The sequence below is a fragment of the Mixophyes fleayi genome, chromosome 1 (genome assembly GCF_038048845.1).
Source record: "Mixophyes fleayi isolate aMixFle1 chromosome 1, aMixFle1.hap1, whole genome shotgun sequence".
Taxonomy (NCBI): domain Eukaryota; kingdom Metazoa; phylum Chordata; class Amphibia; order Anura; family Limnodynastidae; genus Mixophyes; species Mixophyes fleayi.
This window is the reverse complement of record NC_134402.1, coordinates 232,704,395-232,719,231: the sequence shown is the minus strand read 5'-3', so window position 1 is coordinate 232,719,231 and position 14,837 is coordinate 232,704,395. Positions and strand designations below refer to the sequence as shown.

General features: G+C 38.8%; 1 protein-coding gene across 1 annotated transcript in view; it reads right to left on the bottom strand.

The window, feature by feature from the left end:
• SLC25A42 (solute carrier family 25 member 42) overlaps nt 1-14,837 on the bottom strand; it is a 42,407-nt gene that overhangs the window by 17,646 nt on the left and 9,924 nt on the right. The window contains exons 3-6 of the mRNA XM_075207541.1: nt 12,749-12,860; nt 10,156-10,181; nt 7,748-7,914; nt 2,991-3,107 (exon numbers count right to left, since the gene is read on the bottom strand). Coding sequence (XP_075063642.1) covers nt 2,991-3,107; nt 7,748-7,914; nt 10,156-10,181; nt 12,749-12,860 — 422 coding nt within the window. The remainder of the gene's footprint in view (nt 1-2,990; nt 3,108-7,747; nt 7,915-10,155; nt 10,182-12,748; nt 12,861-14,837) is intronic.

Here is a 14,837-nt window from a genome sequence, read left to right as displayed (position 1 = left end):
CTGCTCTGATTGTATTTAAAACACAATCAGAGCAGCCGGGCAGCACACTGTCCCTGCCTGTCACGGCTGCACGGACCTGCACATACTGTGCAGCCGTCGGCAGCCTAAACTGTTAGAAAGGGGCGGGGCCTAAATAGCCCCCCCTAAATCGCCCCAGGTACAGTAGTTTTCTAGATCCGCCCCTGGGCAGACATTCAGTTGCCTAGTTTCTTGTTAATGGAGGTGTATTCCAGAGATAGAGGTTCATTATCTGAGGAAATTAGAAAACAAACTCACATTTCCAGGATACTGCCCAAGATTAATATTATGCAAATAGTGCAACTTTAAAAAGTAAACATCTTCTGAGAAATGAGAAACCAAACATATATAAAGTAAAGTCTTCGACACAGATATGCCATTCAGGGACATTGTTTTTCTTTTACATTTTTTTAAACAAACTACAACTCTGACCGATCTCTATTGCCCTCGCTAATAGATTCAGTTTAAATGTGTAAGCACACATTATGATTACATTTATTATACACTAGGATTCAGTGATGAAAACATGGATGCCATTACCACCTGCCATTTATCTACACTGTATGTTGGGATAAACCAATGTCTATCCAGAGAATAAAGTGTTGATAAGAAAAGTTACAGATTGTCTTTATCTGCTAATACCATTGTATGTTTCATTAACATTCAGGTTTATTAAGCAAAACTTTGTCTCATGAACCATTGATACTAGAAATTAATCTCTGTCCTCTCCTCCCCCATAGAACTCCTGCCAATCCTGCAACCAAAGCGCTAAAGATGCTAGAAGCCAATAGCTTAAATTACTTGTATTCTACAGGCTCAATCACATGACAGTTTTTTACATAATTGTCATAAGCATTCATTTCGTACAAGTTACTGCAAGAAAGCTGTAACATTATAGTAACCACGTGGCTTATATATAAAATCCACTTTAACAGACTACATCAATATGTAGTGTCTTATATTAGCTATGCCCGATTTAAAGCGCTGGCGCTATATAAATAAATGTTGATGATGATGATAATGAAGTGTGTAATATGTGACGTAACAGATGAGGTGCTGATCTTCGTTTATGTACATAGGCAGTAAGCACCTGATAGGTTGGTATAATAAAGATATATACGAACATCAGGCACTTACTGTATGTTACAGAACCATCTTAGATCCTTCAATGGGGAAGGTGCCAAACTTTTCAACACACTTTCCTGTATATTCGCAACAAATAATATGGTTCTGCAAATAAAACTCATGAAGCAGAAAGAACATATACAGTGTTGTATGTAAATTGCAAATGTATAGTCCAACACCAATGCAATAGTAGTGACTGTGTGCCAGTACGAGCATAACATATGCTTTTATCTGTGGTTTCTAACTTGCAATTGTAAGTGTATGTATATATGTATATATCTTTATTATATAATTGTATGTATTAGAGACATAGTGGAGTCTTTTTATATATGTTAAGCTGCATATCTGTATTGGGGCGTGTCATGAACACGCTCACAGCTGCCGTGACTTTGGGTGTTTGCTGTTGCACACGATTCCAGCCCGCAGTCTCTCTCTACCTATTACACAGGTTATAGACCTACTGATTCACCACCAAACAGCACTCACACCCCCAACACACTTCAGGTTTGCCACCACCTATTGAATACGAGCAATAGGAGCCAAATATACTGTCCCACACTGGCACACAAGGCTTCTAGTTACCCACAGGCTAACGAGGCCCCTACCAGCAAACAAAGTGTTAACTTTTCACACCTAAAAACTGTTACACAAATGTAAATGCAAGCACACACTAAGCTGTTAATCAAATGTATCAACAAATCACACACCAGCATTAAAAGGGTTAACTTTATTGAGCTATATTCTTCTTAACAGGCTAATGGATTCATTAGTGTATCAAGAACGCCACATATTAAATTATAGATTTAATATACAAAAGTACAGGGCATTCAGATATAAAGAAAAACAATAAATAAACAACTGATTATAAAATAAAGTTTAACATACAAGGGGTTACATTCAGAGTATCACTTACATGAGTTACTTATTCTGTGCTATGGGAAATTGGCTAGGAAGATGGACAACTTATCAATGTGGATTGATTTTCCCAAAAGACTGACAATTTGTTGTTGGTCTTAGCTTTTTAAAGACACCTTTCCACCTCCTGGGGGTTGTGGTCTGTGATACTTTTTTTTTTTTTTCAATCATCATTTGCATGTTGTCTGATTTGCTACCCAATTCTACTATGTGACTTAACTTTTCTGTAGAGCACCACACAGACCCACTTTTATTATTAATAAATCCCCTATAAATTTGTCCATCTTTTGCAACCAAACACGCCTAAATACAGTGTATTCGTAGAGTTTACAATGATTTCCTTAACTACTCTGTGGGGCAGAATTTTTAATTTGACATATGAGCTGCCCTTCATCGTGCTATTGAGGAATATGTGGTTCATCACTACTTTTATTGATTTTAAAAATAAATTATTTTTGTCTATATCACATATAGCCAAGTCAGCACATGGGCTCTTTGAGCCAGACACCATGTTGAGCGGTTCCTAAAAGTCTATTCAGGTGTCAAAACTCCATCCCACACCAGGATATATCTCACAGCAGGGGCTTTTTGAAGCTGACCCAGGTGACACTCCTATCTTCTCAAATTGAAAAGTGCAGAGCCATCAAACATAAATACAACCGACTTTCTGTCTTCACATTTTACACTTTAGTAGGTCAACTTATCAGAGGATTCAATTAACAATCCCATATTTGCAGTTATGATTTAGGCCTTATCCCCCACAATTATGCGATGGGTTAACCTTTATAAATAAATGTAAGTTCTCTATGTTCACGACAGGGCGCAGTACCAATTTGTTTGAAATGATAGGCAATCACAAATGTAAATTTGGGTTGCTCAATTATTTTAGACAATGGGAAAAAGATTTTATTGTAAGAAAGTCATTAACTCACATCTCCTTTGGTGTTACAGCCATACGTGCACGAACAAGATCCAACGGATAGGTCAACATGGTAGCTGTTGTACCTGCGAGAGATCCTGCGAGAAGGCGAGGAATGGGCGTCAATGCACTGGAGGAACAAAAAGGGAGAAAAGAATATTTTTTAAAGACTATTAAAATGTGTGCCTGTGAACTAAACTGCAAGCCCAAATTTGATAGATTTTGGACAAATAAATTCTTAACTTGCTAAATCTAGCTTTAGTATATGTTATGCTTCAGACTTTTGTCCCATCACATTAAAAAAAACAAGATCCTACCTAAACATATCCAATAAAGAGAGGCGAACTTGAGAATCAGAGGAGTGTCCATTTTAGGAATGTCAAAAATTCTGTTTAAACAAAGGCATCCAAACTTGTTCCGATTTTGTTTCTTATAGTCTTCTATTTTGATATTTTCTAATCAATTGCTGCCTCAATTCATGTAATTTGTTCTCATCTATCAACACAATTCTACTACAGTAAAATTAACCTCGTACCTACCCCCAGAGTCAGACTGATGGGTCGGACCAATGACATGTACTGTGGCATTGTATGGTCTTGGTGACTGGTCCCTCCTCCAGAAACAGCCACCTTCATGTGGCTGCAAATCATATGATCCGTTCCTCCCTCCCTTCGGCCACCACCTCCTTTGTGTACCCGCCCCCTCCTCCGCCTTCTGTCCCAAGGGATGCTCAACACCTGACATTTGTGCACAGCTGCAACACAACCACTCCTACAGGAAGAAGGTAATGTGAGGAATGGTGTGGGGGCTACTAATTTAATGGTGGTGTGTGGGTGGACTCTAATTATTTAATGTTAGGTGATATTTATTTGTGGGGTGTTGGTGGGGCCTATTAATTTAAGGTGGGGTGATGGGACCTTTAATTTAATATTGGGTTGGTTTGGGGGCTAGTAATTGTTATGAGGCTGAGTTTGGAGAGAAAGAGGTCTATTTATTAAATGTGAATATGAATAACTTAATGACGGTGATGTTTGTGGAAAATAGGTATATTTATTAAATATAAATGTATTGCTTGGACTGTTCGGGAAGGGAAATAAGTTTATTTATTAAATTGGAATACAACTAATTTAATGTTGGGCTGGTTGAGGGGAAATAGGTCTATTTATTAAATGTGAATACTATTTTTTTTTTTTTTTAATATATTAGGGCTGGTTGCAGGGAAGAAGCACTAATTATTAAACGTGGTATTGATTTAACTGGTTGGGGCTTTCTAAGTTTTATGTACTTGTCTTTTTTCCAAATAGGGCCTCCAACATTCCAGGATCCAGACAAGCAGCAACTGATCTAAAGACACAAGCAGCCACAGGTGGTGAAAGTGACATGTACAGGTAGGAGAGAGCAGGACAGTCTGACAACTCTCGTGAATCTGGTTGTGCAGTCGCAAATTTGGGTGACTGTCTCGCTTAGTCAGGAATTGGTCCAACTACAAGTACAGTTGGGAGGTATGTCCCGCTTCACACTGTACTGCTCGTGAAGGCAGAGCTGCGTGCACCTAACAGTATTGCACACAGTATTACCTGTGTATTTGTCTAAAATGATAAACATATTACACCATAGGGGCCCCCTGTCTTAAGTGCCAGGGCCCCTAGAGCCTTAATGTCTCTGCCTAACCCCCAAGCAACTTCTTTGCCCTCCTGTTTATATATAAAAAAAGAACACTCCAGGCTTTAAATTCACCAAAACTAAAGTATACCTCTCTATTCTACACAGTGTCTAACAGATAAAAGATGGTCTGGAGCACATTTCTAATAGCTTAGACTCTATAAAGAAGGTTATAAATAATAATGTTTTCAGTCCCATAGTTTGCTACATCTTCCAATCTCTAAAAGGTTTCAGTGAAAGTCCACAAGAAAGAGGGTTATATTATTGCTCACCTATAATTATCATACACAGATGGCTGTTTCCTGCAGTGATGGCAGATGAGGTATCATGAATGATTTCTAAGTGTCCAAACTAGACAGAATATGTTTTACAGGCAGTGTTTCTTGCTTTCTATATACTGTACTGTAAACCATTCTATTGTATATATGTTAATATATAAATGTGTGGTGATATTTATGACTTGGTTCATGTTTTATATTAGATTTGATCATTAAAATCTGTAGTTTAACAAATGAAGAAACATTCATCTGTGTCCTGTAATAACCCAGGCTAGAGTCACTTCTCAAGCAAACTGCTCTAAAAACACATACAGGAGTATATCTAATATAACCTCTAAGGTGTTCTTGTTACAAACCCATTTCTCATAAAGTCAAACCCAAAATAAAAACGGAATGTCCTCACACTCCTGCTAGAGAGCATTCATGCAAGACGTCATGTGGCCCCTGTAAATCAGTCTTTGATTTAAATGAGGCACACAGTGTCACAATTACAAGAATTCTGTATCGGTGCCAGTAGAGGGCAAGTGGTGAGATCTTATGACAGATATCACTTTTTCCCCACTGTCTCCTCTCTCATTGTGAGGGAAGTAGAAATCTCTCTCTTTTCCATACCAGCGGTCTATATCATTCTTAGCAGTGTTAATTTACACAGCTTTCTAGGCTCAGGTCTAATGGGCATGACCTGTACACTGAGCTTTAGTACAGCCAGAGGAAATTATTGTTTTTTTATGCTTTCAAGATAACTACCTATACAATCATTGGTATTTAGAGCCATTAAAAGTATGAACAGAATTTTACATTTAAAGGTCTGTATGAAGCTTAAGCAATGAGCTATGAAATCCATTAAAGCTGGCTACATGTAGTACAGTTGTTTTATAAAGTGCTGGATGGCTGGATCTTTAGTCAATTAAAGACTCATTTAAATTGCTGAAAGAATTGTTGAATTTTGTAAAACTCCACTGGGTACACACCCAGAAAACCTGAACATGACATGCAAATGAGATTGCTGTGTTGTGAAGAGTAACTTAATCTGTAAGCAATTAAAGATTTGCAGTGTGACCATGTCATGTTTAACAACTTGGGGCCTGATTCATTAAGGATCTTAACTTGAGAAACTTCTTATTTCAGTCTCCTGGACAAAACCATGTTCCAATGCAAGGGGTGCAAATTAGCATTCTGTTTTGCACATAAGTTAAATACTGACTGTTTTATCATGTAGCACACAAATACTTGATAGCTTATTTGTACACTGAAATTTAAAGTTGATATTTGTGTGCTACATGAAAAAACAGTCAGTATTTAACTTATGTGCAAAACAGAATACTAATTTGCACCCCTTGCATTATAACATGGTTTTGTCCAGGAGACTGAAATAAGAAGTTTCTCAAGTTAAGATCCTTAATGAATCAGGCCATTGGAGAGCAAATTACTTTCTTCCTATCTACTTTATCCTAAGCACTGTGTATAATTACTAGATAGGAGGATACAATTATCTTAATTAAAAATGGAATAAGAATGATAAGGGAATTATGGTGCAGACAATCTCTAAAATTCCAGACATTACTACAGTAAATGAACTCAAATTGCCTGGATTAGTACTAGGATAAATCTAGAGGCCACAAGTAAGAACATGATAAGCAATCTTTGACAAATGGATGCGTCTATAGTAAAACTAAAGGATAATTGTAAAGCACTAGGGAATTTGCTGGCGCTATATAAAAAAATAATTGTAGCCAAATATTTTTTTTAGTACTGATATTTTTATTGAAGAGTTTTACAAATAATCCAGGATTGAAGTACAAAGGCAAATAAAACCTATGGTATATAATGAAGTACAAAGGTAAACTAAAATCTATAGAACATTGTTAGGTACAATATTAACAAGACACAATTAGGAGTCATATTAGGATAAGAGGCAAGTTAGACTGTCTGCATGGGGGAGTGAACCCACTGGGTCAAATCTTTCAATGACAAGGGGTGGGTAAGAGAGGATATTTCATGCCATCAAGGAATTCCATGTGGTAAACACAATGGATTCTGTGTAAGGACTGGGCAATAAGTAGATAAGATGATTTCCAATTCTAGACTACATGGCTTCATGCAGCTACACAATAATGGTAGAAAGACAGGGTATAGGACTTCCACATGTCTGCAGATGGAAGAGCTTATTATACTACTACATCAGTGATACTGCATTCCTCAGAGGCTAAGCATTATGTTCCCAAGTAACCCCTGGATTATTTCCAGGTATGTAGCAGAGGGTAGTCTTCATATATAGTGGTCTTGCCCCGTAATTCTGCATTTTTGGAATAAAATACTCCATGTGGGTTGAGTTCTCTCAAGCTACAAGGGCTTAATATTTGCAAATAAGGCATATACAATGCACACACTACTTGATATCTTTGTACATGCATGGATATACTAAAAAATTGAAAAGAAATAGACCAATTAGAGGTGACAGGACGTACAAGCATCCTGGAAGTATTCTAGCAAGTAACATGCCAGCATAGATAGGGTAATGTATAAAAATAGTAGACAGTTCTGTTTGCTCATGGTTATATTTAGCATGGATATGATAAGAGCTACAGTGACAAACATAGATCAACTTGGTGATATTTTATCAGTAACCACGGCTAAAGTGAGATCATAAAGGCAGTTCCTTTAACGGAAATGGGATCTTTGTGCATTAATTGGACATATAATAAAAACAAACATAGAAGTGCAAATTCCTGAACATGCTCCTTGAAGCACAAACTTACATAGAGAAAACACTGCTTTGAAGAAAGGCTGGTGGGTCCCTGGCACTATATTTTCTGTTAACAATACTTACTTTCCTTGGAAGCCATAATAGCTGCCGAGTAGTTTTTTGTATTGTTCATGAGCACAAAACTGTATGGCAGCATAGGGGATGACTCGCACCATTGTGGCAGAATTGCCTCTCCATAGACTCAAGAATCCATCGTTGAGGTAGGTGCGGTAGATTAATTTGTAGGCTTCCTGGCAGGGAAAAAAATGAACACTTCTTTTGAGAGAAAATTAATATTTAACTGGAGACTTTCATTAAATACAAATATTATTTGATTAACAATATATAGGTCATCAATTGAATGCATTAGCGAAATGGAAACTGATTTAATAAGACTTGATTCATCCAACAAAATCAAAGAGTTACAGTATGTACTTAGCGCTGCAAGGAGTTCTGTTCTGCCTGGACTATTACAATATAAAAGGAAACAAGATACCAGCCTTATATAAATATAAAATTATTTTGGGCCACAGGTTTCTCTGACACAACAGTTTGTAACTAATTATGTCCAAACTGACAACAGTCAACTTTTAACATGGGCACAAAATAAACCCCAATAATCATGTGCAATACAATGACTGCATCACCTTGGGTGTAAGCAACCACTTTCAGGGACTACAAATATATAAGAATTGCCATCACTTGTCACAGATGGACTTTTTTATTTTATTTTTTCTAAATCATGTGTATTTTTATTGAATTTTCTAGAAAACAGGCATACAAAACAATACAACAGAAAGAAAAACAAAAGAACAAAAAACATAGGTGTACAAATGAGAAGGTTCAACAACCAGTAAAACAAATAACCAGCTATACCAATTACACAATATATGATTTTCAGATACTACAATAGTATTATGAACAACATGCTTACAACAAGCTAGATTATATTCAAATAAAAAACATAATTTAACAGTGAAACTGTCCTTTATACCATATTGAGTTGCAAAATAGAGATTACATGGATAACATGATCCATGTTAAATCTCAACATGGGATTGTTATAGTGTACTGCATGGGCGGGTTGGCAAATTTTAGCACAGGGGGTAAGACTCGGCTCAGCGGCCTATTAGCCACATTTTAAAGGAACAAAAATGCAGGTTGCCCAGTGACCAAGGCCACGGGATCAGCACATGCCACGCAGCCCAGCAAGTCCCTGCGGATCATCATCTGTGAGCATAATGAGAAATGTGATTTTGCTAAGCTGACGCCATCTTGTTGCCTTATTGCCAATTTGTTCTCTTATAGCTTAAAGACAGATTAGATACAGCTAGTTTGTAGGAGTTATTCATTGTTTGCAGGAGACTGTGCTCATGACCTTGAATATGGCAGCACAGGAGATAAGCCAACTCCCCCCTGGGTAGTATTCCTGTGTGAAAATGGCAGAATGTAGCAACATCAGTGTAAAGGGAGCATGAGTGGTTAAAACCTTTTTGGGCTTAGTTTTCTGTAATACAAGTCCATATCTATATAGCAAAAATCACATAACTAATAAAGCAGAGCTAATTGTACACGCAAACCATGCAGTGTATTTAATTCTCTCCAGCTGATGAGCTCATAACTGATAAACTGACACTTACAGGTGAACAATCTGATTTAGATTCGACAATAACAAGACTCATTCTGTCCGTCACAAATCTGTTCGAAATTTCAAAAATGGAATTCAGGTTTTTATGTCCCACAATATGGTTCACTAGTGAAACCCATTCCTCAGGTCTGGGTAGACTATGTAACATCCGTGCTCTAGCAGACTTTGGCTAACATTATGTCGTTAGCATTAATATTGTTTATCAGTCTGGCTCACATCATCCAGCAGATGTAAGCCAAATGTACAGGTACCTGGATTTAGAATTGGTATTTCTATGCCAGTTCTGGCAATACATTCTGTGACCGATCGGCATAAATCTTCTATTGTACAGCTGTCCCATAGGAGATGACAGCATTTACCTGCACACATCAACATGTAGGACAGATGGAGTTTTGCAATTTCCCAAATTTAAGTAATCTCTTGGGAGTCAGATATGCCCTATGTAAAATAGAGAATTGGATTTGATGATATTTAATGCAAGCTGTAGCATTCCTGCGGCTACGAATAGCGGCCTCCCAATGCCTGTCATGAAGGGCCCACAACATTTTTTTTTATTTTAAGATTTGTGTTAACTCTGTTTCTGGAGAAATATGTCTAATGCTGCATATTTTGTGCAGATCAGGCAAATAGGGAATATACATTATAAATGCCACAAGCAGGGGTTACCAATGTTTGTGCATAGAGAGTGTAGATTTAGAACCAAAGGGAAAACCTAGAAATGTATAAATGTCTAATTGTGTTATTTCTGCTGTGTTTGAAATATTTACAATGTGAAAACAGTTTTTTTTTTTTAAAAAAAATCAGTATCAACACATGGAAGCCAAATGTAAATTTCTGGTCTTACCTTAGCAGAAAATCTGTTTGAAGATACTGGATAAGAGATAAAAGAAGGTCTATTAATGCCATAGTAGTGATCACAGGATTATTAAAACAGAAGATATATGTTATGGTGACAAGCACTTTGTAGTGTAGACCACCAAATAGTAAATGCTGCAGGGTGGACCACCTAACACTTTGTGTCAGGGACTAACAGAATTCATTCTATTTGGCTGGTAGATATGATGCGATACTAAATAGTTGGTACAACAAATCCAAGACACCATTGGTATTTTATTTCATTCCCACTTGTATGACCACTGTTCTTGTGTGACTATGTTTACTGTCCGGGGGGCCTGTGCGCTGTTAAAGCCACAGCTGTGAATATAGTTGATCATGTGATGGTGCTTGTTCTACAGACTTATGAACATGATGGCTAGAAGAGGTTCCCACTACTATTTTCACTTTTTAACTTCTTTATATGTATTTTAGCCCTGTCTGAATATCATCAGACAAAGCTGTTTATTTTTGTTGATAGGACACATTTTTTCTGTGTTCTTTGCATGGATCTGACTTGCAAGAGCTTCCAATCTAGAAATTACAGGATAAATCCACCCAAAACTAATAAATTCCTCTTTGGGTGCAGGATCACAAGTTATACCCTATCTGCAAAGTTACCAGTGAGTCCGTGGTGTTTTGCACACGCCCAGTATGCCTCTCCTGCAGAACATGTTGTCAATGCCCAACATATTGCCTGTCAGCAGGAGCAAGGAGGGTGCAGCAGAGACAGGGGCGGATCTAGATTTTTTTTCTACCCCGGGCGATGTAGGGGGGGGGGGGGGGGGGGGGGGGGGGGATTTAAGCCACGCCCCCTGTCTAACTTTTAAGGCTGCTGCCGGCGGCTGCACAGTATGTGCTGGTCCGTTCGGCAGTGATAATGTGCTGTCCCGCGTGTTGTGTTTAAAACACAATCAGAGCAGCCGGGCAGCACATTATCACTGCCAAACGGACCTGCACAGTGTGCAGCCGCCGGCAGCAAGCCCCTGCTAGGGGGGGCGATCACCCCGATCGCCCCCCCCTGGATCCGCCACTGAGCAGAGATCACTGGGCTCTGCAGAACCCAGATATGTAAACTTTGGGTATGGCGTATATATAACAGGTATAGTTTTTATGCCCCTATTTTCACCCTCAGTCATTTGGCAGTTTAGTTTAAACATTTACAATAGAACATGCTAGCCACTGTGCACGGAGGTATTTCTTAGCATTGCTGTCTCACAGCCCTGGGGTCATGAGTTCAGCTATCTGTCCAGGCCCTAATTGTATAGAGCTTGTATGTTCTCCACTGTTTGTGGGTTTTCTCACACATTCCAAAGACATACTGGTAGCTTAATTGCCTTCTGACAAAATTAACCCTAGTATGTGTGTCTGTGTGGTAGGGAATACAGATTGTAAGTTCCCCTTGGGTAGAGGCTGATGTGAATGGGTAAATATAGGCTTTATATAAATAACTGTTAATAAATAAATTCTGCAGTTCGTGAATTTATTTTAATTTTATCGATTTGGGATTCCATATATTGAAATGTAAAATGTATAATTAGTCTATCTTAAACAATATTTTCAGCAATTATAAATGATGCAAGTATGGGCAGCACGGTGGCCTAGTGGTTAGCACTTCTGCCTCACAGCGCTGGGGTCATGAGTTCAATTCCCGACCATGTGTGGAGTTTGTATGTTCTCCCCGTGTTTGCGTGGGTTTCCTCCGGGTGCTCCGATTTCCTCCCACATTCCAAAAACATACTGTAGGTTAATTGGCTGCTTTCAAAATTGACCCTAGTCTCTCTCTCTGTCTGTGTATGTTAGGGAATTTAGACTGTAAGCCCCAATGGGGCAGGGACTGATGTGAATGAGTTCTCTGTACAGCGCTGCGGAATTAGTGGCGCTATATAAATAAATGGTGATGGTGATGATGAAGTACCTCAAAGCAGAGTAGATGTACGTTCCACCAGAGTAATGTGATGAATCTTCATCTGGCCAATTCTGCATGACCTCTGACTTAATTAAAGGAAAAGCATGTACCAACATATACCTTCCCTCCTATCTGTGTATATATAAAGACATCTTGTGTACTGAATACAAATGGCTGTCAAGATCATCCATATTCTATTGAAGTAATGTTATGGGTTTTTATTAAGTTAAGTTTAACTAGTCTTTAGGGTATTTCAAATCTACAAGATTGTGTAATGTGTATCGGGGAAATATGCTGCATCTCAAAATACCTATTTTATGCAGGGGGTAATGATATGTTGTGTGTTCAACCAGCAGTGGACACATTTGTGCTATGTTACAAGTTAGTTGCTTTACTTCATTTTTTTAGGTAGAATGAACAACAGATATTTCTAAAAATATGGTGTTAAAACAACAAAATGTTCCCTGACTTACGTTAATTTCTAGGACCATCTGTTAACACTTTCATTACCAGTACTGTCAATTCTCTAAGCCAAAACAATGGAAAATACATTTTATAGACACAGATCTCTGTTTAAATTGGAGCATTTCATTTGGTTGGGTAGTTCTGTACAAATGGAATTATCGGGCTTGCCAAGGGTCATGGTGAAAATTACCTTGGAATATGATTTTGGTTCTATCCAGTGGGGCAACCGCGGTCTTGGCCACAGCTCCTGCCAGAGCTCCAGACATCAAGGAGTTGAGAACTCCTTTGTCATTTTTATTTCCCTGAAAAAGCATGCAGTGTGTTACAATAGTAATCTGCTTCTCTTGTGAAACCCCGCATTTAATCCTACTCATCAACATACCCCATATTTTATGTACACTACTCACCATTTAACCCACAACACTTCCAAAGTCCTTACCATTTATTTCATTGTTTCCTCTATTTTCCTCTTTTAATTTAAGCTGCAGTACCACCTAGGTAAAATATTTTTAATACTTTTCCCCCTAACCGGGAGCCCCAAGAGCTGCTACATGCAGTCGTTTTTGCTGGGGCTCTGATAGTCCTGTATTAAAATGAAAACAACCAAACTTTCAATGACAGCTGAGGGGATGTGTGAGCAGGAGGACCAATCAAAAGCAGCAAACTTTTGATTCAAGAGATTGTGGCTTGTGATTGGTCCTCCCACTTCCCTGTTTTCATCCAGGGCTGTAAGATAAATGGAGGAGTAGATAGCAATCCCCAGGGCTCCAGCTAGTAGAGCATTTTACTAGGTAGTAGTGTAGCTTTAATCTACCAGCATCATTTATTTAATAGTTAACCCTTTATCAGCCACAAAAGACATTGTACATGTAAACACATTGTTGTTTTGTTTTACAATTTTAAGTTGCCTTGCTAACACAAACACGCTAGCTATTAAATGTTTATAGATTTGGAGCATCAATACAGCAAACAACGATTCTTGCATATAAGTGGAGTTCACATTGCTGCCTGGTAGACATTAGGAACTCATGTCTACTCTTTATCACTGCAGGTTATAAGTAGATTTGGTAGATAGCAGAATGGCTGCACAAATCAGCCTAGGAGCACTGGAATGGCAGGAATGACAACTCTGAGAGATCATGCTTTTTCCAACAGAACCTGACTTTCCACATAGTGAAAATAATTTCACATCAAGGGCTCCAAACCTGAGGCTAAAACATTAGTTGTAACAATGCTCACATATGTTCAAATCCCTTCCCCCTGGTTGTTCCATAAGTTGAAGCAATAGTAGCAGAGTCATATCTCATGTAGAGATTTCTTCCCGTCCTTGCCCTAAAAAGTGTTCTATTTCCTCATTAAGACTGCCTGAGATATGTGCGCTCATAGATGAAACTGCAGCTGCAGAAGTGGCACAAATATTCTTACTTTATTCCCTGTTCAATAGTCTGGTGTAAAACTAGAAGTCAGATATGCAGGGATACAAACAAATAAAGAGCAATTTGGAGGTATCTGTGAGTCAGAAGGGTGCACTAATTAGGACCTATAAAAAGCATCAGAAAAAATTAGACACATGCAGTAAATTAAGCACACAAAATGGTACTGCATGGTGCCCTTCTGATATAGTGATACATTTTGGTGGTCTATCTACTTGTTTTTCTCTAAATTTAAATGTACAGGTGGATTTGAAGGTAGAAAATAGAATCTCTCTAAAAGAGGGTAAGAAGGTAAGTTTTGTATTTGTGCCATGTGCAGTGCCTGATTAAGGGAATGGAGGCCCCTGGGCTAAGGGGGCCTCCATTCCCCCGTGATCCGAGCTGCCCGACACCCCCCCCCCCCCCCCCTCTCCCCGGCACTTACCTCCTTCTCCGGTGCGCTGTACGCTCTTTACTGAGATCTCGTGAAAGTGAGACTCACGAGATCTCCTCAGTAAGGAGACTACAGCGCGCCGGGGAAGGACTGCAGTGAAAGTGCTCAGCAGTACTGGTCGCGCCGGGGGTGCCCCCGACCGATCAATACTGCTGCTGAGCACTTTCAAGGGCCCCCGGGATGCCATATGCCCCTGGGCTGTAGCCCAGTTAGCCCTATGGTTAATCCGGCCCTGTCCACGTGCAGTTTGTTTTAAGAACCGGCTGTTCCTGAATACTTTGTGCAAGGTGCCAGAGAGTGTGTGCTGCACTGCACAATTGCTGAGAAACTCTCATCTATCTAGAACTGACAAGCCCTGATACAGGTTACATGCCACAGAATATCATTTAGCACATTATTACTAAGTCTAAATT